General features: G+C 30.0%; 1 protein-coding gene across 1 annotated transcript in view; it reads right to left on the bottom strand.

The window, feature by feature from the left end:
* Positions 1 to 9,396: 9,396 nt before the first annotated feature.
* The window catches only part of LOC116778791 (metabotropic glycine receptor), a 58,130-nt gene continuing 40,191 nt past the window's right edge, over positions 9,397 to 27,335 (bottom strand). Inside the window, exons 2-12 of the mRNA XM_061529623.1 lie at positions 25,629 to 26,417; positions 24,989 to 25,172; positions 22,354 to 22,477; positions 18,347 to 18,490; positions 17,359 to 17,559; positions 16,153 to 16,331; positions 13,615 to 13,829; positions 12,981 to 13,119; positions 11,664 to 11,769; positions 11,117 to 11,311; positions 9,397 to 10,656 (exon numbers count right to left, since the gene is read on the bottom strand). Coding sequence (XP_061385607.1) covers positions 10,045 to 10,656; positions 11,117 to 11,311; positions 11,664 to 11,769; positions 12,981 to 13,119; positions 13,615 to 13,829; positions 16,153 to 16,331; positions 17,359 to 17,559; positions 18,347 to 18,490; positions 22,354 to 22,477; positions 24,989 to 25,172; positions 25,629 to 26,417 — 2,888 coding nt within the window. The 3' untranslated portion in view covers positions 9,397 to 10,044. The remainder of the gene's footprint in view (positions 10,657 to 11,116; positions 11,312 to 11,663; positions 11,770 to 12,980; positions 13,120 to 13,614; positions 13,830 to 16,152; positions 16,332 to 17,358; positions 17,560 to 18,346; positions 18,491 to 22,353; positions 22,478 to 24,988; positions 25,173 to 25,628; positions 26,418 to 27,335) is intronic.

Below are 27,335 nucleotides of genomic sequence, written 5' to 3' on the forward strand. Positions count from 1 at the left end.
AACAACAAGCCAGTTATAAAACAAGCCCCTTAACTTCATCCAGCAATGTCGTAACGAAAATCAACGTTTATTTAACTCTGAAACTCTTCCACCAGATGTGAATTGTTTACTTATAAATGTATCAGAGCAAATTTTTATTGCTATAATTTTGTGACATAAACGTTCCCTGTGTATTATATTCTAGTGACTTTTAACTTGCACAGTAAACCTATTGAAGGTTTTTGAAACACAGAGTGTACTTCATTGAAAAATTTAAATGCTTCCATATGAAATGGTAGAATTATTTTCTCAGCACTTCATTTCAAATTAAATTTTCTATTTCTACATGCTTCTCGTCACATTGGATGATATGAATTGTCATTATTCTATTTGTGGCTCGACTATCATTATTGGCTTTTTATTTGACAGAGATTGAAAAGCTTTTGTGGAGCGAGAAGTCGGCTAATTAAATTGTAATACGACGATGAACTTCTACCAAAGACGGTATATTGGAGATAAAACCTATTGTATTAGTACTCACACTCCGACGGATAGCTATTTCAATTACCTATTAACAAAGTAATTATTTGTCAGGTGGCAATATTAAATACAAATATATAAAATAATGTTACTATTGTTATCTGTCTAGGATAAGGTCTCACAGTTGTGAGAATAATCCTCCATTTATAAGTAAACAAAATATTCCTGCGAACAGATTTATTGCTGTATAATACTTATTAAAATAAGTTGGTGATTCGGGCCGATCCCTTGACCACAAATATAAGTTTTGTGTAGGACAGAATAATACATTTTAATCATAGATGCAAAGATGTTTAATTCGTATATGAAATGACTTATTTCGAATAATACACGCCGAGATCAACAAATTGATTGAGTGATTATTAATTTTATTTCAATTAACATATATTATTTGGTATGTGTGGGTCTTTAATCCAATCAAACTATTGTAGGTTTAATTCGTAAAAAGTAATGAGTTTAATTATTTTGATATTGTATGTTAAAACATTTATTAAAATATTATTATAATATTAATTTTGTATTTAAGTCTTTAACTAAGATAAAAGATGTTATATGATATTATGAAGTTACTTGGCAGAAAGTTAATCAACTGTACGGTAACGGGCGCTCAACATAATAAAAATCAATAAAGCTATTTTTTATTATTATCTATATTGCGAAACTCTCTCGCATCCACTTTGGAAGCTACAATGTATCATATTTTGATTTTTAAAACAAACAAATTATTGTAAGAGTACAATTGAAAGCAATTTACTGTGTTTTGTTTTATATAAATTAAAAACAAAAACAAATTTTACACAGATAGAAATATTTATAACTCGTCATCGGGTTTTTGAAAGGATTTATAAAATATATTTTTTGTGCATTTTTTATGAAGTGCCATTGTTATTATATTAATATAAAATATATGATTTCTAACACAAATATACACATTTGGATGTTATTCAGTATTGAAAGCGGAAAGAAAACTTATGAACAGAAATGACAGTAACAATATTATTTCATTATATATATATATATTTTTTAAATATCCTCATAATGTTTTTCATTTGTCCGCCGCTGAAGCATTTTAATCCAATATTTCTTACAGACCATTATATTTTTTAATTAAATAAAATTATTTGTCATAGAAGTCATAAATCTCTTCGTAAACATTGACGATACCAAATTCATAACAAAGTCGTCTGTAGTTATTATACTTTTCTTATTATAGCTCCCATTGTCTTTCACGTCCTTCGTGTATGCAATTCGTTTGAAATGTGAGTAATGTTTCAAGCATGACGTGTTTTAATTAATCTTGTGAGAAACGCGATCGGCAATCATTCAACTCCTGGCAAGTGAAGCTGAAACTTTCCACATATATTTTCGCTTCAGGTATAATTGAAACGTTTTATTTATGACTCGACCGGCCCATACTTTTAAATTAAATTTAAGGTCTGACTAAAATATTTTTTCCTGTTTAATTTCTTAACGAAATAAATTAACAAAATAAATTATCATTACTAATTAGTTAAATGTATTTAGAATTACCATTTGCCTTTTTGTATCGCTTAAGTATACCGAGTTGTATCTCGAGTTAAAAGCTTTATAATGATTTAATTGTGTGAAAGAAAAATTATTCGAAAAAAAAGGAACTTTTAAGGTATTTCTTCATAGTGCAAGTCGGATAGCCTTTATAGCCTCAATGTGGAAATAAGACTCTTTGGATGTAAATAAATTAATACTTTAGTATAAAACATATATAAGTCTCATTTGTTTTCTGTTCACGCGTCCTTGTGTTGATGTATGTTATACTTCATACTGCAATGTTCTAAGAGCAAATCTTTTTATATTTCATTTTTGTCAATGATTGTGTTTTATATAAGTATCCATTTAAAGTTTCAATTGCATCCGTTTATTAAAGTGAATATTGACTCTAAAGATTGGAACACGTAAATAAAATATTATTAGATTTTTTTTTTTGCCGAAATAAGTCTTCTGACAGCTTTGTGAAAAAACAGGCAGAATGAATCTTTAATTCCGATATAATATATATGAAACTCTTACTGAAAGAACAACAACCGTGTTTAATATCTGTACGCGTTTAATACATGAAAACATGAAGCAAGCAACACGAACACAGTGGTGGATCTATGAAGTTGATAAATGATACGAGAATTTCAAATCTATTGTATTCTTTGACTGGGATTATGAAATATTGTGACTATAATTAATTGAAAAATTGCAGTTGTTTTCAGTTTTTTAAATATATTTTCTATTGTTGCCATTGAATGTATTGAATAATTTATATAGTATGTTTATGAAGATCATTGTATGTTATGTAATACATATGTATACTAGCCATCGGCCCCGGCTACACACGGGTACAATGCTAATACTACATATTAAATTTAATAAGGATTGATGCAATATTGGTTAAATTGCTTCAAAAATTAACCGTTATTTACCGTCAAAAGCAAATGACAAAGAAAATATTGTGTGATATCCATAATAGATAGACATATACCGTTCCGGAGTTTTTATAGACTTGTTCAATGTGTACAATATTAGGTACATTATTCTGATCAATCTCGCAGGGTTTAGACTGCGTTTGCAATGTAAGGTGAAAAAATGATATTATTTACGTCATCACATTAGAGAACTCAAAAATAACAGCATTTCTCCAATTTTTCATCGATTCAATCACTCTGTCTATTAAAAAAAAATAGTATCAAAATTCGTCGCTAGTTTTAAAGATTTAAGCTAACATAGGGATATAGGGACAGAAAGCGACTTTGTTTTATACCATGTAGTGATTATACCTACAAGATATATTTTATTAAGTATTTGGAAAGAAAGCACAAAATAATCTTGTATTGTGAATTTTTTTCTTATATTAAACAGGTTTTTATGACACAGGAACTAGGCAGTTGCTTGATACATTTTGTTCTTTTCGATGGATACAGACATTTTGACTTCCATAGTTGACACTCTCAGTTATCTTTTGATAAATTGAAATTTATTTTATTTTATTTATTTAAATTTAAACTTATAAGCCTTTAAGTTGCATGTTGAGATGACCAGGTCAAAACATCTTCATAATCAATGAGGAGGTAAATTTTCAAGCTTTTTAAAATAAACCAAGAAAAAATTCTCCACCTTTATACGAAAGAGAGTTTGTAAGTTTATTTTTTTATTTCGTCATAGTCCAAAAGAGACATCTGTTATAATAAGGGTTGCAAATGAAGTTCTGATTTTATCTTATACCTTATTTATTATTGAGGGTGAACCTTTACTCTTCGATATCTATATCTCTTGAATGAAAGTTGAATTCAGGTGTTGGTCAAAGTCCCCTAGGGTCTTTTATATGCTATCGTCAGCCAACTGATAGTTGTCCTAAAAGGTATTAGCTTATCATTTCTATCAAATTCAGACCTAAACTTCCTTTTGGATCCGCTCTGAACTACTAGCCGTAATAGTAAGGTCTTTTATAATTGAAGTGATTTTAAGGTACTTCACTTTTTAAACTATAAATTTGTATATCTATTATTCATTTGGAGCCAAACATCCTGATTCATATAAAATGTCCCGTTTAATTTATATTTTAATATTTTTTTAAGTTTGGCTCATATTGTCTGCGAGCTATTTATCTTCAATCATTGAGTAGCAATAACTGGAATAATATTGCATTTGTTTCCATTATTTGATATTAAAAATGTTCAACGAAAATAATGGATAAATTTATTCTCCTAAAAATCTTAGGTAAACAAAACGTTCTTTCCGAATTTATTTTATTTAATATATTAGTTGATCTCTGTAAAACCTTTAAACATTTGTTAAATGAAGAATAAAATCCAATGAAAGTAAATTATTTCTCGTCACGTTCGTTTTTCGAAGGAAAGCATGTCCTAAGGTAATTTAAAATCATACAAATATTTCACAATCAGGCTCGATCAAATAACGAAAAACATCATCTTAACTGCCACCAAACATGTACAAAATACATTTTTGCAAAAAAAACCTAATCATTGTTAAATAAAAACCTTCTAGAGCAAATGTTATTCACACCACAATTAGAACGTTAGATCAGGAGTCTTAACCGAAATTAGTAACAATTAATTCGTATTGTTACCTTTGCAATTGTTATTTGTTCAGCACCTTTGTTTGGAAAAAAAAATAACTACACAACTTACAATGAATACGTTATAAAGTACTTAAAAATCTTAAACAAAATATAATACTTATATTGGCGGATTTACCACGCGTGATCACGGTTGCTGCAAAGTAATCGAAACGTGGGGAGTATGTAGTTTTAAAATAATAACATACGCGTAGTAAATCCGAAAATATTAGTTTTATATAAACAAATACTCGCGAAAGTCTTAAAAAAATTTGATAAATATAACATTTTTCGAAAACGTATCTTTTGCGTCTATAAATATTCTATATATACTTATTCTTACCTCAAAAAAATAGAATTCATTATTTAAGATTTAATTGTTATAGGAGTATTAAGGCGACGTAAGAAAATAACGTATATATTTTCCGCATTTATCACACTAATCAGAATGTGCTTTTCTTAGAGTTAACTACCTTTAAGCCTTGCACGTCTGTTGTAGCAACACAAACGGGACACAATAATAAACGGCTCGTAAAGTTATATTTTCTTATTAAGCTTCGTCTAGGTGATTATAATTCTTTTATATGTGAAAATATGTTATATCCTTTGCAAATGTAACATACACTCGTTAGAAGGATGATCGAGAATCACTTTGTAATGATTGAATTACTTGGTTTAGTCCATTTAAGCTTTACTATTATTGAGAGTAGAAAAATGATATTTACGTTAAAATAATCAAGAATATAAGTACGAATAACTTGTCTAACATGATTTTGAATTTGAAAACAAAAAAAATATATTATTGCAAAGAACTCGACCAAAAAGTATACAAATGTAATGAAAAACTTCGCTTAACCTTAATGTAAAACCAAATCATTTAAACTAAACCAGTTTAATTTAAAAAACCATTGAAAAATTTAAATTATATCAACAACAAATAAGCTGTATTAATGAAGAATACTTCTGCTACTATTTACCATAGGAATAACCATTTTGTTTAAATTTATCAATTCATTGAGTAACAGTATCTAAGTTTTCATTGAAAATACAAAATAAATAAATTGCGAGTCAATAAAAATCCCCTGACTCTTCAAGTTCAAGTATAGTGTTTGCTGAATTTGCATTAAAATAATAAATATAATATACGTAAGTTGATAGAAGGCCTCGTGCCGAAAGTTTGCGCGACATGGCAGAGCGCCAGGATGATGTTCAAATGTAGCTTTTTATAGTCAAGGGAGAAAATATAAAAAATAAGACTGATGACATACATCACTTCTTCATTTTCCTTAGTTTTCTTTTTCGACAAATGATATAGAACTTATCTGATTTAGTCAGACGTATAAGTGGTGATGGATTTTGTATGGTTGTAATTAAAGAGCAAAATATTTTTTTACTGGAATTTAAGGAAATTATGCTATAATCAAGAATAACTATTATAGGTTTAACGATTAAAACATGGATATCAAAACAACGAGATATTCTGCCTAATGATATGATTGGTTGTTGGCGATCAAATGATTCCAGTGACTGTGACTGAATTTCTACCAACTTAATTTCCTATATATGTTGTCGTTAGACTGTGTTTTAGATACACCAGAATGAACACTTTTCCATTCACATTTTATTGGAAAGCTGAGATCATCTTATGATAACGAAATAATGGACTTTATTAATTTATACAAAAATCGAATCCCTCGCTGACACTAAGTATCACCGAGGTATTTGATTTTATATAAACTGCATAAAAAGTGAATGAATTATTGAGATAAACTAGGAATACCAATAATCGTGTAGAACAGGTAGGTGTATACAAACTTGACTTTGACTGTGGCTTGTCAATTATTGGATGGTGATGATCAGTACAAGAACATAACTCAGATATAAGAAAAGATGTGCATCAAAGTCAGTCAGAGCGTTCAGCCTGCCTCAAGGCAGTACGGAAGAAAATAAGAAGTCGTTAGCGTTAAATGACAAAACTAGATCATTTAACGGATACTTTCATTTTTTCTGCCCGTGGACACGGGTGACACTGATGCTGAAAGATATATTGAAATTTGAAGAACAATGTAAAATAATATAACAATAATAAAGTATTTTTTAGAAAAACTAAATAGATTTTAAAACTAGGACTAAAAAATCCTAAATAATATTTTAAATTCTTTAAAGCAAACTCAATATAATTTTTGATGCTCCCTTTTTTTGCTATTTATAACACGGGCTCCTAATATAAAACAAGGTGAGTATTAAGTACAACCAATAGAACTTATTAGCTTATTTTTATTCAAAATGTTCTGCGTCAAAAACTATGTTGATAAACAAAGAGCTTTTTGATAAAGGAAACGCATTTAGGGAGATCAAAGGGATATCTTAAGAATTTTCGCTAAAAGGATTTGTAATAAGAAATTTTGTTCACAAAAAATGTATTATCTCCAAATAGTTACATACTTTATCCAAATTAATGTATTGTTCATGGCTCTCGATGAAAAATACAAGTTTTTTTTCAATATTAAAAATATATTTTTTCAATAAAACCATAATTTTATCAACGAGAAACACAATTGGGTAAGTGATCTCATGGTTTATGATATTTTTATATTAATGGGATAAGAAAACGCAGCCTTACGAATAAAGATGACGTAATTTTTCAGATTTGCTTGTCTTATGTCATTCGAAAGGAAAATTTTAGTGCTAAAGTGTATTCTTTAATTACTCTTTTGAGAAGTCGAAATATAAGTTCTTTATATATATAAGTTATCATTTCAGATGAAATAATAAAGATGTTTTTGTGTGTGTTTGTTTAAGCACACACATCGCGTTGCGTCCTTGAAGATGAACTCACTTCAAATAAATTTCATTGATGTATACTAGAATCTCATTAAATATTTAAAAATATCCTTATTTTAATAACTCAAAGCAGTTAATACTTATACCTTTCATCAAATTAACATCTATCATTACTTGTCAAACAGAAAAACACATTAAACAAAGGAGATTAAAACTTTTGACAAAGTTGGAAACACAATTAGATTTCAATGTTGTAGAAAGGGTTCTCATAATATAAAATAAATCGTTTCTTGTAAAGTACTTTATTGAGATCGACATATTTTTTTCGTATCGACACAACAATAAATGTTTTATGAAACGAGCAGCTCAAGAAACTCTTTGTCTTCATCTCTTTGTTTTTTCATTCTTCATATATATTTGTTTTTCCTCTTGTAGTTTTAATACGTACAACAAGTTTCTTGTTTGTTTAACTAGCTCTTAAAATCTTTAACAGTTATTTTGTTTTTATGGTTGTGTTTTTAGCTGCACGTTCCATTACGATTATTTGATTATTATTGCATTTAACATCACCATTAATTTTCCAATAAAACATATAAGACGGTCATTGAATGTGAAAACATTACGCAGTCAGTTGAAAAGAATGAATTTACAACAAATATTTACATTAAATAACCTAAAAGTAATGTGAATAAGACGAGGAAGACTTTTGACTCGAAACAACATAATATATTTAAAATTTTAATAATAACATTACATATTGTAATTATTACCAGATTTGTTGGACATTTTGTTGCAAATAAAAAACAATAAACGAAAACATCATAAACCTTAATATTATTCTAAGCTTACTCTATAACAGCGTACAAACATTATTGGTTCCGTCGATAACTAAACGATCAAGCATTATAATTGATTAATAGATTATAAAGTTTACCTTCCTAGCATACACTACTCCTATGGATATATAAATTCACTAAACGTCTTTCATTGAAATATATTTACAAATAAAAAGCAATTACAAAGAAAAATATTTTTATCAAAAACGAAAAAATCATAGGAAAAGAAAACCAATTCTAAATATTTTGTTTGCTAATAATTTGTGCGACATATAACATTAAATCAACATGAACGAGAATGTAGAGCAATTTACTTTGAAAGGTTCATACAAAAACAAAATCGCATTTCTTATTTATTAAAGCTAACAAAAATGCCTTCTCGCTGTGAACACCTTTTTTATTTAATATACATAACAGTATGTAATATGAAAAAGTATCTGACGAAGTAAATAACTAACCTAGAAATTCTCTAAGAATATATGATTAAAAGTACTTTAATTAAAAGCATTTTCATAACAAAATTTCAACTAAAAACGTAAAAAGAAAAACAATTTAGTATTTTTTTATTATTGTTGTTGATCACAGTTATAATTATTATGTAAACATTATTACTAACAACAAATAAATATCATATGAGAAATACATCAGTTAGCACATTGCGGAGAAAAAACTTAAAAAGTTAATTTCACGATAAGGTTTAAAACCAAATACTAGCACGTGTATCTTTGGTTATTTAATTAACTTAACAATTATTAGATTAAATATTTCACAATACCCAGTGTGTATTTTCTATCATATTTTCAAAAGAACTTTATTAACTTTGCATAAGATATAAATCAAATACTTGAAGTTTAAATGAGATTCTTATACTTACTGAGAATTCTTGAAGTTATTATGAAGCTAAATTTTAAATATGAAATAACTATCTAAGCTACGACTTTTCATCTATATTTACATATATTCATTTTTTTCAACAATGTTTTTTTTATATACAAATAAACTTACTTTCATAAAACTTAATAAATGCTTTATTGATTTAAAATCCCTTAACAATTGAAAATTTAAAATGTCACTATTTACAAGAGTTACTTAAAAAATAAAATACTTAGCTTATAGCAGTTCGGTTTGAAACGTAATTTTTTTTTTTAACAAATATCATTTATTGCAAATTAATTTCTTTTCTCGGCAAGAAATATTATTTGAAACTCTTAGACTATCCTCATTATGCAGCAAAATAAGAACACTGTCTTATTCTTGTGGCCGAGTTCGTGTTTGGGAGCAATTACAATTTACTTTTCTACTATTAAAATACACATTTAACATTCTTCAACACAGAATGAAGTAAAATCAAAGTTTGCTATTAAAAATAATAGCTTTCAAATAGGCGATTCGTTTTAGCAGAAAAATGTAAATGATTTCCTTAATTATCACGGTTGGTTCTAGAAATATTTTTTCTTACTTTAGAGTATTGTTAGCGTAAACTGTTAAACTGGAAATGCATTGAGTTTGAAGGCAAAATAAAATTATTAATTTTGTATTTTATATTTACACTCCTAACATCCATTTACACAGAAGGAAGTTATATTTGATATGCATTGTAAAAGTATTGAATTCTTAAAATTATTAATATTATTAAACTATGAATCACAGTATAGACTAGAATTATCACGAAACAAGTAAAACGTAACATTTTTAAAAGCCATCCATCTCTCTATCAAAGAAGGAAATAGTAACCTTGACAATTTTAATTACCTAAAACTTTATATCCACTATTTAAAGAATGAAAATATAGTCTCCGTTAGTGATTTAAACTGTCACTTCTTCGGTAAAACGACTCTTATCGTCTAAATTAATTATTATAGCGTGAGTCCTTGTGTGACCTGACTTTACACCGCGGATAGTCTCCGTACTACTTGGACTAGATTTAAGCTCACTTTTTTCACTCCTCTCAATACCATTTCTACTAGCTACGTCGGGCGGACGAATATCACTACATGCAGCCTCACCAGAAATTTTGAAGACACCGTTTGGTTTCTCTTCATTAGTCTCATCAGCTGTATCCAATCTTTTCTTCGGAGAATCCGTTGTTATGTCCGTATGACTCTGTTCTGCGTTGCTGTTATCTGTGCTTTTTGGAGGTGTGAAATTTTTCTGCCTGAAACTTGGTGGTGCCTCAAATGGCAAATCTCTGCCACTACTACTGGATTCTTCTCCAGGTGTGACTGCACACATAAGTCTTCCAGCTACAGCACTAAATACTGTATTAAGTTTGAGAGGAGCAGGATCCGTCGGTACCGGCTTACGTTCATATTTACTCGCTGTTTCCAGCATATCAGTAATAACGTTTCTGATGTGGTTATGTGTGTCACACCTTTCTCTAAGTTTTTCAAGTTGACTACATACTTTTTTAAACTCCTCCTATATAAAATCAATCATTTTTAAATGAAACTAATATATTTTCAGATATACTACGCGGATTTTATTATTTTAAAACTACATAATCCCAACGTTTCGGTTACTTTTCAGCAACTGTGATCACGGGCAGACGAGATGTGAATGTCTGTCAGTTGGTCCTTGTTATTTTATTTTTTTTTTTGTATTGGAAAACGTCGGGTTTATGTAGTTTTAAAATAATAAAATCCGCGTAGTATATCCGAAAATATATCAGTTTCATTTAAATGAATAATACTTGCGAAAGTCTTAGATCTCATTATCAATCATTTTATTAGACAATGGAAACATAACATTTATATACTTTTATATTATTATTTTACTTGCAGATTTCCTCAGAGTAAATGCTTATATTATGTGTCCAAATGGTAAGCCACACACACTTAGGTTATTAATGTATGTATTAAGGTTAGTATGCTATTGGTACCTCAACATCATTTTCTGTCATGTTATCACAGAAGCGGGTTGTTCTGTTAGTGGTCATGATGTAAGTGGACTCTGCTGGTCTCGACCTGAACTTGCCAGTCTTCTCTCGCTCATCTTTACCGTGACCGCGGAACACCATATAGGCCTGCAAGAAATATCTAGCTGTACGTTCTAATTCAACATAAGTATCACTTTTACCGTGTTATTTAGAGTAGCCCGGAATCAGCGACGCCATTTTTTCAGCAACCATTTTAAGACCATTAAGAATAGTAACATTGCATAGGTAGGTTGTGAGTTTCAGTAAGACTTCATTTGTAAATTGTCTGATGAACCCAATTCTAGTAAATAAATTGGTTTTGTTAATTAGTATTTAAATGGCTCATAATGGTTCATGGCTTCTATGAATGTGTTATTTTATTAATCGACTTTATTTTCTGAAGAACCAAGCTATAGAATTATGTTAGAAAAATATAAGTAAGTAAAATTATTTATAAATTCTTAGCCAATTTTACAAACTAATATAATAAGTTTGATATATGTGAGCTTACCTTACTCCCAAAAATAAAACATAGAAGCAGAGTTACGGTTAACTGCGTGTGGCAGAAGAATATTATGTACAAAAGATCAGGGTTAGCCGGCGATTTGAGGAACAACCTGGAAAATGTTATAATAAAGACATCCAACTCTTAGTTTAGGGTATGCAATAAAAAAAAATATTAACTCTTATTTTACTTAGTTGTGTTATCATTATTTCCTAAAAGGGTTATAAATTTCGGTTTAATGGTATTATCTTGTAACTAAGATACAGGCTTTCATTAAAAGTATTTAACAACGTCATTAAGATGATAAATGTAGGACAGATAATAGACAAGGAATATCATGTTAAAGAACAATAAGCAGCCATAAACAATGAGCGTAACCAACCAACAGTAATCAAAAATGGAAAAGATAAATACATCTTGGTCTCGAATAAATTAAATGTAGCGTTTCCTCGACAAATTCAATTTGACCGAGGGCGTTACTTTGACGCCAACTTCTCGACCCTAAATTATAATCCTTTAATAGTCCTTGAATTTTAAACAAATTTTGTTTTAAACACATGTCTGCTAAGAACATTAATATTTTAATTGATTAATAAAGTCATTTTTAATAATTGTTAACAGTCTTGATTCTTGGTTTAAGAATTCTTCATGTTCGTCTTCTTTATCATAAAAACTTTAAAACGATTTCCTTTTGTACCTAATTTATTTCGTAATAAGCTTTCAATAGATAAGTATTACTGAGGAATTTTATCTCTCCTAGCAAGTTATATTTTCTTATTTTAAATAAATACAATCTTATTCCTGAATTAACTTTAGACTCACCACAATGATTTTGCATTCTTTGAAAGGTCTTTTAATGGTATTTAGAAAAAATCCAATAAAAACTTATCCATCAAAATAATTATTATAATCGCATTGGCCGCCTTAGAGTCGAGTTAATACTAAATTTACTTACAGTTATTAATGCCATTACTGTTGTGTATTTGAAAGCTTAAGAAGATTTTTTGAGAATGATTCTGTCTTTGAGGTGTTGTATGTTGAGGGTGTAACTGAATATTTATAATTAAATTTGTTCCATTTGAAAGATCCAATACCAAGTGATCCTTAACAACTTACCTACATATACTATTTAAATGAAACTAATATTTTCGGATTACAATGCGTTATTTTATTATTTTTAAAACTACATATTCCCGACGTTTCGGTTACTTTATGTTTAAGCAAAAACTATGTTGCTGCAACTGTGTGATTAATTTCAATGTGACATTTTTGTAACTTCGACGACAATATTTTGAGACAGATTGAAAAGACAATTTCACTCACATTGAAATATTAAGGAAGAGTGAGAGAAGGAATTCATTGTAGATGGCCATGGATATGAACCGACTCTCATTGAATTCTGATGGCGCTTTCCGCACCATGATGCATAATCGAATACCCCACATCAGGAAGATCACCTCCACTGCAACAAACTTTTATATCATCATACATATTAAAACTAAAGTTATGTTATAAAATACTCACGGTTTTTTATTTAAGGATAATATAAAAATAGAATTTCTGCAGAAGCAGAACAATCACTCAGCTCAAAAGATATAACAGTTAATGTAAATATCATTCTCAGTTTTATGTCATTTTTATGGTGTCGTAAAATAGCATTATAAATGTTATACTTTTGGTATGATTTAAGATCATTTTTATCAAGCTCTCTTATATGACATGTGTCGTAAATGCTAAAACATTTTCTCTTCTTTGAATATTAAACTTTAACGCCTCCAAAGAAACAAATAGTTCTTTCGGTGTAGTTCAGTAAGCGTCTTATTTGTTAATTTTCTTATAAATAAATATTCATTAATTTGAACTACTTTTATTTCAATACGAGTTATTAGCAAAACTCGGGCAGATTTCACAACTTTACATTTTTTTTTTAATAGTAATATATTATGAAGTGACTTACGCGTTGTAAACGAGTGGTCCCACCAGTCTGTATCACATAGATATGCTTTCAGATCATCTTTGGTTCGTCCGACGATGACGGCGGGAGGCGCTACTAGTGTTCGGATAGAAAGTAACACGCACGCCGCGCCCACGATCACTCCTATGCGGCGGAGCAAGTACATGTCAGATATCTTCACCGCTCTGGCTGATCTTACTTGAAATATCACTGAGATTCTGGGAAATTACATTGTTGTGTGAAATGTTAAAGATTCATTTGGTTATCTAGCAAAAGTACTGCTGATATTGGATTTAAGTTTTTTTTTTTAATTTATTAAGGCTATGTTACCGCTTTACTAAAACTTTTAAATAAGTACTGTGGCATAAAAAATCGTGTTCCGAACAAAATCCGAACTTCGGCAATTGAACTTATGTGTTGTTAATGATGTTAGAGAATAAAGCATTTTATATACTTTAATTGTGGTCTGATTTTAAAACGCAGTTTACGTTTGGTTTGTATATTGATAATTATTTGGAAGTAATTACTTCTGATACAAGTACATTATTTAAATTTTTCTAAGCCGCCAAACTGAAAAATGTAAAAATAGCAACACAACATGTAGAACAATGTAAGTTTCTGTATTATTAAAGCGATGCGCGTGTCCGGAACATGTTGTACGCGAATATTAATAACAATAAATATGAATGTCTCTAAAAATATTTTTATGTCACTATAAAATTTCATCGCTATTATGAATATTGCACAAATTCCCGCGGAAACGAATATAAAGCTAACAAAACAACGTATAAATGAATCTAAAGAGTGTCCTTTGGAGAACAATAGGTGATTTTTTCGTTACTGAAACTTCGCCTTAAAATGACTGTATTAAGAAATATGTAAGTATTTGTTACGGGGGAAGTATGATATCTGATAACATAACACATACTCCCACCAAACGCTATTGTATAAAATGTATCCATTAAGCAATTTAAAGGTTACCATAGAAACACTTTCCGTTTGTAATACTAGTAACGCCGTTGTTTTTAGATCAATATATCGACAGTGCCTTTTTTATAAATTCCCTTTCTCTCTTTCTTTTATCAAATTTTCATATATCATAAGATCATATGTATACACCGCCTCCACACATTTTAGGAATTTCACTACCAGTGCTCTACGCATTGAAGCATAATAGATTTGATCCCTCGTCCCAAAAATATGTGTTTGATGAATGCTTAAATTATATATTGTCTATAATAATATATTACTTACTCCTTTCCTTTGTTTTTTGTTAGTTTAGCAAGTTTTAGGGTACTGTATGAAAGGCCATCTTCACGTATCACATTATCTTTAAAAGCTACCATTTGATACTTTACATTTCTATTTTCTAAACTGTCTGTAAATCTGATATGTTTTTGTATAATTTTTTGATTGTTTATTTATTTTTATGCTTCTAATAAAATAAAAAGAATAATAGATAAAAGTAACAGAAAAAGTTTTATAATACACCTTAGAAGTATCAAGAAGAAAAATATATGACAAACACGTTTACACTGCTCAAATTTTAAGAACCAAAATACGCTTTATTCAAATAGGCAGTTCACAAGTACTCGTAGAATCTTCAGAAATAAACTTGACATATCAGTGAAGTCAGTAATTCACTCTTTCATTAAGCATTGTTATTGGTCGTCATCCGGTCTATCCGAACCAACTGTCACAAGGTGGGCCAATGATTGGAGCTCATCATAAAAAGTCCGCGATTTGATGTTCTAAGAGTTTAAGGCGTTCTTCATATTTTAATAATTCATACGATTGTCTACTTCTGCAATACAGGATTTATTTACATGTCTGAATGTCATTGAAAGAACTTTTTTTGTATCCTTTGAAAACCATAAATATAGCTAATTTGCTAGAACTGATACTGAGAATATATTTTTTTATTTTTTCATTGCCGTCCTCGTACATGTAGCAATAAATTTTGTGACCGGGACGTACATATGAAACATGGAAAATTTCAATATATTTTTAACATCCCCTGTTATAGATATCTTTTAATTAATCTCACATCAATTGAAAGGACACTAAATAAAAACCTCAATTTAATTGACATACACATATAAAACTATAATTACCATATATAGCCACTTGTGCTAAATTATCTTGTTCTACTTAATTTTCTGAAAATATGTAGTTTTATTGTTAAAATTCAAATCAACCTTTAAAATCAGTTACACTGTTCAGTCAGAAAAGTATTAAAATTAGAATCTTCACTTTTTCCTTTTTTGTCGTTCTCTCTGTCAGACCAAATGTGAATTCTCATAAACTTAATATAATTCATTTAACACAAACCATCGTATTCTGAATTACTGTATTAGTAAGATTGGAAGTTTTTGAGTCTTGTAATATTCATCCTTTTCTTATTGCTTAAACTGAGCTAAGTATTGTGTAATGTACTATACGCTACTAGAATTTCACATAAAAGAGTTGTAATCTTGACAATCCTTTTGAGCTTATATCGTAGGTATAAATAAATAAAAACACTATGGTATTGCAGCTCACCTCCAAGTTTTGAGCATCAAGGCACCATATGTCAAACAGAACCCGACCTCTCTAAGCCACACTCTTGCAGTACAAGTGAAACGAGTCGGTCGCCCGTACATCACCAGGGTCGTGCAGTATATCAGCGCTGCTCCTAGCACGATCATGCGAAGTAAGGCTGGACTGGCCGCACGAACCACCTGAGAAGAGGATCTTGAAGGGATCTTATTCTAATGGAGGATACTCGAAAGCATGTTTCGTTGAGACATTCGATATGATTGATAGCAAACTAATTTTGTGTTACAAATAACTTGTCATAGCGTCCAAGAATTTCCTTCCACGTTTAGCGTTTAGCGTAGTATTACATCTTCATTACCATAAATTTCAAATATTCTATAAATTGTAATTTTTCGTTCCTTTTTTTCATAAATTTTGTTTACTAATCTTTGATTCAGGACCATGTAATACTAATTGAAGTATCAATGCACTAATGGCAGTCTAAGATTTTAATTATTATTTAAAAAGTAATTAAAATATAAGGTCTGTGTTATTTTTTACGGTGGGAGTGGAAAGGAATCTTGATACTTGGTAAGATAACAATAATACGCAACATTGTGATCATACTTTTAGAAGTCAAATCATTATTAAAGAATCACTATTAAAATTCTTTCAGATTAAGATACGATTTAAAAGTGACTTAAGCCCATAAATAGATGAAAGATTTTGTTTGTATAAAAATCAAAGTTAGTTATTAAAATACTCAAATTAATCACATCGCATAAAAAATCTTGAGTTATAATCGAATGATGCAAAAATGTCATAAAATATACAATTTTTAATCATGTCAATGGCTTGTATGTGAGTTTCGCCACTCTCTTATTACTGTTAATTATCTAAAGTGAAGTCAAAATAAAAATACTTCAATCAACACCGAAAATAATTTTATTTCAAATTTAAACTACTTATCAATTCTTAGAAACCAATTGAATAACAGGAAATGTTCGTATAATTCAAATTCTTTTGAACAAACACACCTGAAATATATAACGTCATTGAAAGTAAAAAATTCTTAAATATAAGAGACATTAAAATGAATATGAATCATTTAAGTACAAACTATGAGAGAATAAGGCTCCTGGTATAAATCAAAATAAAAAAGAAATTAAGTATCATATGGGTATTTCTTTACATGCATATGACAACATAAATATAAAAATCCCGACTCACTCTCACATGTCCATATTTGATAGTGAAGTACACGATGAATGGAAGACAAGATAGGACGAGACAGGCGAGCACTAGTATAGTAGTCCTTATTGCCCAGTTGAGGGCGGCCACGCAAGGAGAGTCGTCTACACAGGACTCGCAGCCTTCAGCACACGGAAGGCACTCGAAGGCGAGCTCAGACGAGTAAAGACTTGGTTGATCCTGGTCCAGAAGAAACAAAAGAAATGTGCACCAGGAAAGAGTTCGTTATATTTTCTTTAATGTTTTAGTGAATATGCAACAGTGCATGCTACCCTGTATTTATTTAATAAGTTTTTAAATGTTCCAGTCATAAACAAACACTAAGACACGACAGATGTTTACAGCGAAAGTGACTTTTATATTGGGACCAGTAAATATTATGTGATGTGTTCAAGACTGATTCTGATTTAAAGTTCCGATCACGTTTTATATTCAATGGTCCACAGTCACCGGCGCTGCGGTCAAACCCGCCACGTCTGTGAACATTGTTCAATGAAAACATTTATTGAAGTAGACTTGTGTTTTAATATTGTGTGTTTGTTCAAATAAAGAAGCGATTCATTCGTCATGATACATTATATATAGAATTCCTCTTAATCGACTCAAAATATATTTATTTTATATTTAGGTCGATAGCTCTGTAGAATAATAATATTTCAATAAGATTGTAAAATTTTTACTTCAATGTATAAGTTATCCTTCCTTTATATTGCATGATACAATATAAAGAAGCTTTTTCATTAAAAAATTACCGAACAGGTTTTGGTAAAATACATTTTAGATATTAGCTATAATTTCTACCAAAAGTTAGTGGACTCGGGACATAAATGTTCTTTTGTTTTTTCAAACTAAGTTTCAATATCTTTGTAAATTTTAGTAGTCATAATGGAAATATCTTGTATGCCTGCAGCTAATGTAAATTGTTTTTCTGGGAAAGCTTTGATTAGTTCAATTCACTAAAACTTACAGATAGATACTTTTCGTATTCCTCTTCGATGTCACTGCCATTGTAAAAGCGATTTTCAGATGTGGTGTTGGGAAAGTAGAAACCGCGTTTGCAAATACAGCGGTACGAGCCACGGCGAAATCCCAGACCAGGCACAGGATTACACTTAGGAAAGAATACACCATTACACTTTATACCACTACAAACTTTTTAAACTTGATTTGAAAATACGTTTATCAACAAAAAATCTAATACAAATATTCCAATACAGCTCGGTTGGCAGTCGATTAGCTTTAGCTAACACACCTGCTTGTAACTATGAATAAGTCATTAGTTGCAACATTCTTAAGTTACAAAATAAAAAAAATATATACATATTAATATATATACATTTGTATATAAAAGTTATTACTTAAAAAGTCACCACATAAAGATAGGATCTGAAATTAATAAATGGAAATAAAATGTTACACATATTATGTAGAGGACCCGGTTACAATACACAGACATTATTAAATTTCAATTTATTATAAATGGTCACATAAATTTTTATCGACCTCTTTTGTCCCCAATATTTTATTCTATATAAAACAAAACAATGACGATACATGGTTTCGTGTGAGAATTTTTTCGAGAATTTATTTTCATGTGTATGAACAGAAATGTTCGAAAATATTTTCATAATGATTCCATTTGCATTTTTTAAATGACGATCCATACAGATTGAGGCTTATTGAACAATTTACATTTTGATCATTAAATTCACCCAACAAGTACACATATATACACATAATAACATTGATCAATGTAAAAGTTCGTTGACAATGAAGCGTGAAGTGAGTTCTGTGCTTTAGTTCAACAAAAAATGGTTATTTCTTAGAAATGTACAGAAAAGTTCACATCAGCGGTCGTTTGTGTGCGTGTGGTCACTAAGAGGTTGTAATATGTTAAGTTTTATAATCGCCGGTCCAAAACAAGTCACGCCATATCTGGCATTAGTCCAGTTGGTACTTTTTTATTTAAAATTCAAATACTCGTTAACAATTATTATCAAAAACACAAGAGACAGAAATATAAGAAATTTCAAAGTATGTTATCATTGAAATAAATATTCTATTTGAAAGTTGACTTCAATACTTGTGCACAGAGTATTATATCTAATATTTGTATAATGCTTATAATTTCGAAAACATTTGTAACAAAAATTTTTGGTGATACTTTTTTTGTAACTAAAAGTACAAAATTTCATAAAAAAGTCCATTGAACCATGGACCCATCTTAAAAATAGAAAACAGATTGAATTATGATATCCATTGACATATGATACGCCGGTCCCCAGGCTAGAGTCTAGACCATCTAATTAAGTAAAGTGACTAGGCTCTAAACAAAGTTAAGCTGATAATATGAAGACACTAAAACAAAAATATTAATGAAAGTTGCTTGAGTGTATTAATATTGTAAGTAAAGAGTCTTGTTTCAACAATAATTATTACAAAATATTTATTCAAGTACTGATTAATACTACATTTTTGACTACTTAAAATTTAAAACTTGCATCTGGTGACAAATTTGAACGTTAATTAATCTTAGGGTTAATTCATTTCTATTTCTGTCGTGGTAGCCTGGAGGTTAAAGGGCCCACCTCTGTACGTGAGGGCGCGGGGTCGAAACCTGACAAGTACCAATGTGATCTTTTCCGAGTCAAATGTACTTTCTAAGAGTGTTTAGACACCACTGACAGACGGTGACCGAGCAGTGGCGGGATGACTACAAACCCAGTCGGAAAACTGGCTGAAAGAGGCTACAGTAAGCCTTGGGGTCTAAATAGCCCCCAAAAAAAGGCTGGTGCAGAAGGCAAGGGGACACCACTGCAACTATCTGCCCAAGAAAGTCATCATGTTTCGAGAAAGTCACCACGACGAGTCTGCAAAGACTCTTGCGACGATGACGACTATAAGTTCTGTCTAATTTAAATTACCTTCAATTAATATTTTCAATTGAAAGATGCAATGAAAAATTCAAGTAATTAAAGTAACCTTTATGTGGTAGGTTTTCCAATTAAACTCCAATAATATTATGATGTATACTACGATTAGTTAACAGTTATAAATGTGTTTTATGCATTTGCTATCCTTTTTAGAAATTCTATCACTTAAGTTGTGCTTGAAACGTATGGAGAAGATCCTCCTGAAAACATTTTTTAGATTTTTTATTTTCTTGTATCATAATGTCCAAGAGAGCGATCCATATAATGCAAATGGAACAATTCCAAAAATAGCGTTTCATTATCACTGAGATATTCCGAATCGATTTTATGACAATAGCAATCATAATTGGTTTTATACAAAATCTCCTCGCGACATTATAGCCGTCTATAAAGCTTTATTATAAGAGGCTTTTAATCTTAATTACGTCATAGGCGCAATATTCCACGAGGTTCTCGGTAAAATCGTCCATTTATTTCCCAAGTTGTTCCCAAAACAGTCTTATCGATTGCCCTCTAAAAGTAAGTATCCGTCTGAGTAACAACTGTTACACTAAAACAATTTTTCGCCTCGAAATAAAATTCCCTCGAGTATCAGATTTTGTTAAGACTCTTCTTTGTAGTTATTTTATAGAAATTAAAGTTGACATTTACTTCTAACAATTTCAACAATTTCTATTTCAATATGATTATTTTTAAAATTACGTAATAATTTGACGGCGGATAGACACAAAAATATCTCAGTATCCGTGTCATAACACTTAACCTGATAAGGGTAACTTCTCTCGAAATATTCAAAATTAATATTTTATCAAAACAATATTATTTTGTAAACAAGCTTGTTTAAAACTCAAATATTTTTTGTGAATTGACTTTAAATAATTTGGTTGGCGCAAGTTTATTCAGATCCATAGATAAATAAATCTCAATAGATCTTGGATCCTATTCTGTTGTGATTGGGTTTTTATGTCTTCAATCTAGCTGTCAAAAAGCAATTTTATTATCATCTGTTAACATAGAACCATTACTTTAACATATTTAGTTTCAATCTTGTAAATTCTGTCAAGACGTTGCAAGCAATGAATCACTCATAAATGGTGCATGTCACTATTTTGGCATAAAATCTAACACAAAACGGAAATGTACCTAAATATGAAATTCAGATTGGAAACTGATTAATTCAGATTATGAAACTGTTTTCATTCTTTGTTTTTGTTTAATAAGATCTAAGACTTTCACGAGTATTCATTTGTTTCTGTTTTTGACGCCTCGTGGGTAGAGCGTTGTTTAATAAATTCTAAAATTCTAAAATTCTAAGATTTATTTAAACTTAGAGGATTAAATAAAAATTAAAATCAGTGACTTCGATATATGTGTAGCTTTTAACAATGATTTTGCAAAGAATTCGATAAAAATAAAACATACATGAAATTTAATCCAAATAACGATTGTAAGTTTCAACGTTATTAAATAATAAAATTCCATTGTGACGCTAAAAAAAAATTACTAAGGTTAGATTATTTTATTGAATTTTTTAGTATAGCATAAAAAACACAATCAAAGAATTTTTTTTTTGTTAGTTTAAAAATATTCCTTTGATAAATTTTTCACAAACGTGCCGCTAAATAAAATGAGGCCATGAACGATTATTTTTTTGAGTTGATAAATTCTAAATATTCTTAAATAAACTAACAATAAAGAAATAAAATTTTAAACATTGATAAGGATATTCTATTTCATAAAATTTTGTCAAATATTTAAAGGTATTAGGTAACCAGATTATCAGTCATTATATTTAAACGATCGACGGGAGTATCTTAGAGGTACTTTCTGATTCATATGAAACGCGGTATTATGTGAAGACTTCATCCGATCGTTCTTTGGTGACAACCAGTTGGAGTTCGAACTCCCGGCTGATATTGTAATTTGTGTCTTTGGAACACTCCATTTAATCACCCGTCTATTAGTAAAGTATCATACACTAAACGTTCTTAAACTCTCTTAATTTCTATAGGATAAAAGTTATTCTAAATGTGTTACTAACCTCTGTAGTTGTCTTCTTACATTTGTCAGTACCAGCAAAGATATTAAGTTGAGTGGAGCCCGGCTGCAAAGGACACTGGTCGATGTCAACCCGCCGCAGATCAATGTCTATACCGCTCGTACCCCTGATGATAGGAAAATGTTCTTAATGAAGTTTTACGATTAACATAAAATAATAAAAAATGTATACAAAATTATATCTATTTGAAAGCAACACCTACTTTTGAAATCTGATTAAAGTATTTTGTAACTATATAAATAAATTAAATGACGCCATTCGCTTATTTTGTAATACATAAACTTAAAGAAAACACAATTCTATAAAAGTATTTTGTGTAGGTTTGAGTCACTTATATTATCTAAACTTCACAACGTAGTGTTTTACTGAAACCAGTGTTATAACCACACGTATACAGTATTTCGTAGAAACAGAATTACCTAATTCAATTATCAGATCCCAGCGCCGTCATCTGTGTCTCTGTCGTTCTATTTTATTGTATCTCAAGCTGTTTTATTTAATATAGTAAGTCGAAAAGTAGTCTGTATTATATTCAGTAAGCCTGTCGTGTATAGGAGCGTAATAAAAACCATACTTTAACAAAATAAGTTGAATTAATGTGAACTATGTGAAATGTTAGACATTTGAACGTATTAACATGTAGGATTAAAATTAGAAATAATTTAAATACTTTCCTTAAATCTAAGAACACCGAGAGTTTCCGATTATATTGGACTATAATGAGTGAACTTCTGTTTAAGAGGTAACAACAGATTTTAATGATCATTATGGCGATTTATTGTATAATTTCATTCATACTACTCTATTACATAAATGACTGAAAACATTACGACCAAAAAACTAAAAAAGTTTTTCTTCTTAAACGTCTTTCTAAGAATACTTGTACGGAGCAGCAATAGCCGCACACAAATGACACTGAAATATTGTATATAAGACTGACCCGTTTTTACAACAATTTATGCAGAGCTCGACCTTCATGACAGTGACAGCCTCTTAGGATAAATATTAAAATAAAAGAAATTGTTTGTATCATAAAAATACGTTCCCGAAAAGTTTGAATTCTCACGAGTGTAGTTTATAAGAAGTGACTCTATGTACAAAACACATTCATGTTTATAAGTTTATTATTATTATTACATAAACTGAAAACTTGTACTGAATTGTAAACCTTTCGTAGAGCTTCTTTTATTCGTCTGTTTATTGTTCTTTTCCGACGTCGATATTGAATTGATATTATCCTAGTAGATAGCAATCCCACCGAATATCCAAAGTGAGAGAACCGGATTCGCTGAACTCATACAAATACAATAGAAATTGTTTGTATTTTCTTGACTTCGAAAAGGAGGTAGTTACCAATTAGTCTGTATTTTATTTATGTTTGTTGGCTAATAGCTAAGGACTGAGAGAAGTGATTTCAATGGTGTTTTGTTATTTTAAAAGTTGGTACTTTTCGTTAGGTCCCATTTCTATTTGGTCCAGTCCTGACAATGGCCACCATGAGAAAACAATAGAAGTCTAAAATTAGAATTAATAAGTATGCGACAAATAAATGAGTTACTTAACACCAAAAGATTTCCACTTATTTAATTATAAGGATAAACTTCACAAATGGTGCCATGATGATTACAATAAGACCTTATTATGGAATCGTGAGAAAATTTAGCAAAATCATTAAAATGTGCAGGCAGACATAAAACGCATTAAGTAATGGTAATACTTAAGATGTATTATGTCTGACCTTCATTGTCGGAAGACAGGTTTAGTAATATTGTTATTAACCGACTTCAAAAGAGGAGGAGGTTCTCAATTCGTCGGAATGTCTTTTATCATGTATGATCCCCGATTTTTTGAATACTCCTACACCGTTTTAAGAAATTCTTTTTTTATATGAAAGACAGCATCCGTTAGGTGGTCTTATGGTTATCAAGTCAGATTTTTATAATGGGATCCTCTAAAAATTTAAGGAAATAAAAATACATACGAAAAATCTAAAAAATTACGGAAAGCTAAAGACATCGTGTTGTAATTTTTTCTCTAAAACGGGTTAAACTCATTTTTGTAAATTTTAGTCTCCTGAGCTAGACTTTTCTCATACGAGATGCACGTAAGGAAAGTCTCCCCATCTTGAGACAGCTACTCTATTCTACTTACCTATTTTATAATTAAACTAAAAAGCAACGTATATGATTATTTAAAAGTAAAAAACCGATTTCAAAAAAACACACAGGAACCAGGAACTAAAAAGCAAAAAATATTTTACACTTAACCACTATTTCCTAACCTAACCTATATAATAATAAATTCTAAATATCTGTACAAAAATCGACTAAACACCTAATGTAAATAAACGAATACTATTATTATTTATTTTCCAATAATCTATTTATCGAGTTCTATGAGAATAAGCATAGGTTAATTTAAATTGGGTTACTTTTCGGTCGTTCAAATTTAGTATTCTACTATTATATATTAATGGGTCTTGTTACTTAATCTGTAGAAGGCACCAACTTCCAAAGGTGATTATATAATACTGATTTGTATGTATTAAGTTAGGTATTAAACTAGATTATAAATAATATACGAGTATTTTATATTGATAATAATTTTCAAAACTTACTTGAAAAAATAAGTTCCATTATTGTAACCAAAGAAAGGTACAGTGTAGGTGAGCATCCAGATGTTACCCCCGCCACAGTCGTAGTACGGCTTGGACCACTTCCCATCCTCGTACACCACCGACAGTATCTCATCCAGCTGTCGTTCTGTGTGCGCTGTGTCGTTGTATGTGTATGTGTTGTAACCTGACATTATATAGTATATATTATTATCATAGCTTCTGTTAAACTCATATATCTATAATCGATATACATATCTAAAATATTTGAATTGGTTCTTGAACACTCATTATACGTAAAAAATAAATTCTAGGCATTTTAATGATAAGCATAATGGGTAAACCTCATCTATCACAAAACCAAATACATATAATACAAGACAACTGTTTAGAATACTTATTGACTTTGAAAGCTAATGCGATTTTAGACGCGTTTAATTATATTGAAGTTAATTAGAACAGAAACCACATAGGAGATAATGTTGATTGAAAGCAGGCATCAATATTAGGAAACAAAATAATCGTTATATGATAAACATTATGGAATACTACACATATTATTGTTATAAAAAAGTAAGGTGAATTTCAATGGTGTATGTAAGAGATATAACTCTAATATTTCGTAATATTAAGTATAGCTCACCTCGTAAGAATTGGTTATTGTTTCGTATAACACGTTCAGCATTCTTTCGAGCGATATAAAACCACTCCGACGTATTGCTCAAATATTTGTATTCGACGGCCAAATCTTTTGCTAGTATTGGTCCATCTGGTAATCGATAGGCGAATGGACAGAACAATTGGTATTCTTTATATTGGTTTTGGTCGTAACAGTTGCCAGCAGCGAATATGTCTTTATTAAACTCGACCATTGAAACAACTACAGCGTGCAAGAGATATTCATGATGCATGACATCTCTTCCGCTGTATTTCCACAACCTCGTCAACATGTTAGCTCTATTAACGGCCACATCCGCTTCTATTCTGAATCTTTCCTGAGCGTATCTATCAACAACCCCTTCACCTAAATTCAAATGAGTGCCTGCTGTACAATTCTCACCCAATAAATGTTGAGTTTCTATTAATCTTAGAAATTTTGTAACAACATCTTCCTGAATGTTTGTTCTTAAAACGGTGTTGTTCGAATTTAAACTTGAATCATTGCTATTATTGTCCTTGAAAACATTATCCACACTCGTTTCATCTAACGACAACTGAGTGTCGTTCTCATAACTTTGTTTCAGATTATAGAAATGATCGACTAATGAGACGTCATCTGGATCCGTCACGTTTCTGGAGATAAGGTCTTTGGAGATGTTACCGAGATATTGTAATATCGATTCAGTTTCTTTATCTGTATTTGCATCTGGATTTCCGTATGGTCTATTTACTATTGAAACTACTGGATCCTCACCAGATTTATCGATACTTTCTGAAACAAAGGTAAACTTATTAACGTTGAGAACTGCAAGTTTCAATTCTGATTAATGTCAAGAGATAATAAAAATAAATACTTTATTTTAAGTAATTAATATTTAATTATTAGTGAGACAATTCACTATTAAAACTTAAGGTACATTATTAAAGTAAATTTTTTTATTTGAATTTTAAAGTAAAGCCAAAAGTCATAATGATGAATCCATACATACATATGTCGATGAATTAATATCATAACAATATACATACAAGTGTAAAATAAAGTAACAAAAATGATAAAATGTAAATTAAGCCGCTGGTGGAAGTAAAATTTGCGTAATATCTGATATTAAATCTATTGCCTCCAGCGCCGGGCTCCATGTAAAGGCGTTTTCTAATAAAACGGATTTAGAGAAAGCGACCGGCTTGTAAAATACGCCTTATAAAAACAGATTCTGTTTACGAGAACAACAAATTGCAAGTTTCATTACGAATCAGAACAATAGATGAGACAACATTGTTTATTGGAAGCAATTTCAATAAGAAAGGTTTAAATATGATATTTATAAATATAAATTACTTGACTTGACAAGAGTGAACTATTAATGTTAAAGTAAACACATTTTAATTTTATTTGAATACTATCTTCCAACTTTCATAAAATATTCTGCAAAAAATAAACGACCACATACGAGTACAATATATGTAACTGGGCAATGCGAATATGAGACAATATTATTTATAAATATGGTCGATAAGCGAGCGAGTTCTCTGTAAGAGAATCTGGTAGATAAGATAAGATAAGGCCGACGAACAAATAAAAAAGAGAAGGAGAGAGGGGCAGGGGTTGACGGTCCCAGTGTCTGAATGAACTGTAGCGAGGGCGAGCTAACCAACCGTTTTCAAACCTTATAATATACATCTTAATAATGGT

Source organism: Danaus plexippus, chromosome 6 (genome assembly GCF_018135715.1).
Source record: "Danaus plexippus chromosome 6, MEX_DaPlex, whole genome shotgun sequence".
Classification (NCBI taxonomy): domain Eukaryota; kingdom Metazoa; phylum Arthropoda; class Insecta; order Lepidoptera; family Nymphalidae; genus Danaus; species Danaus plexippus.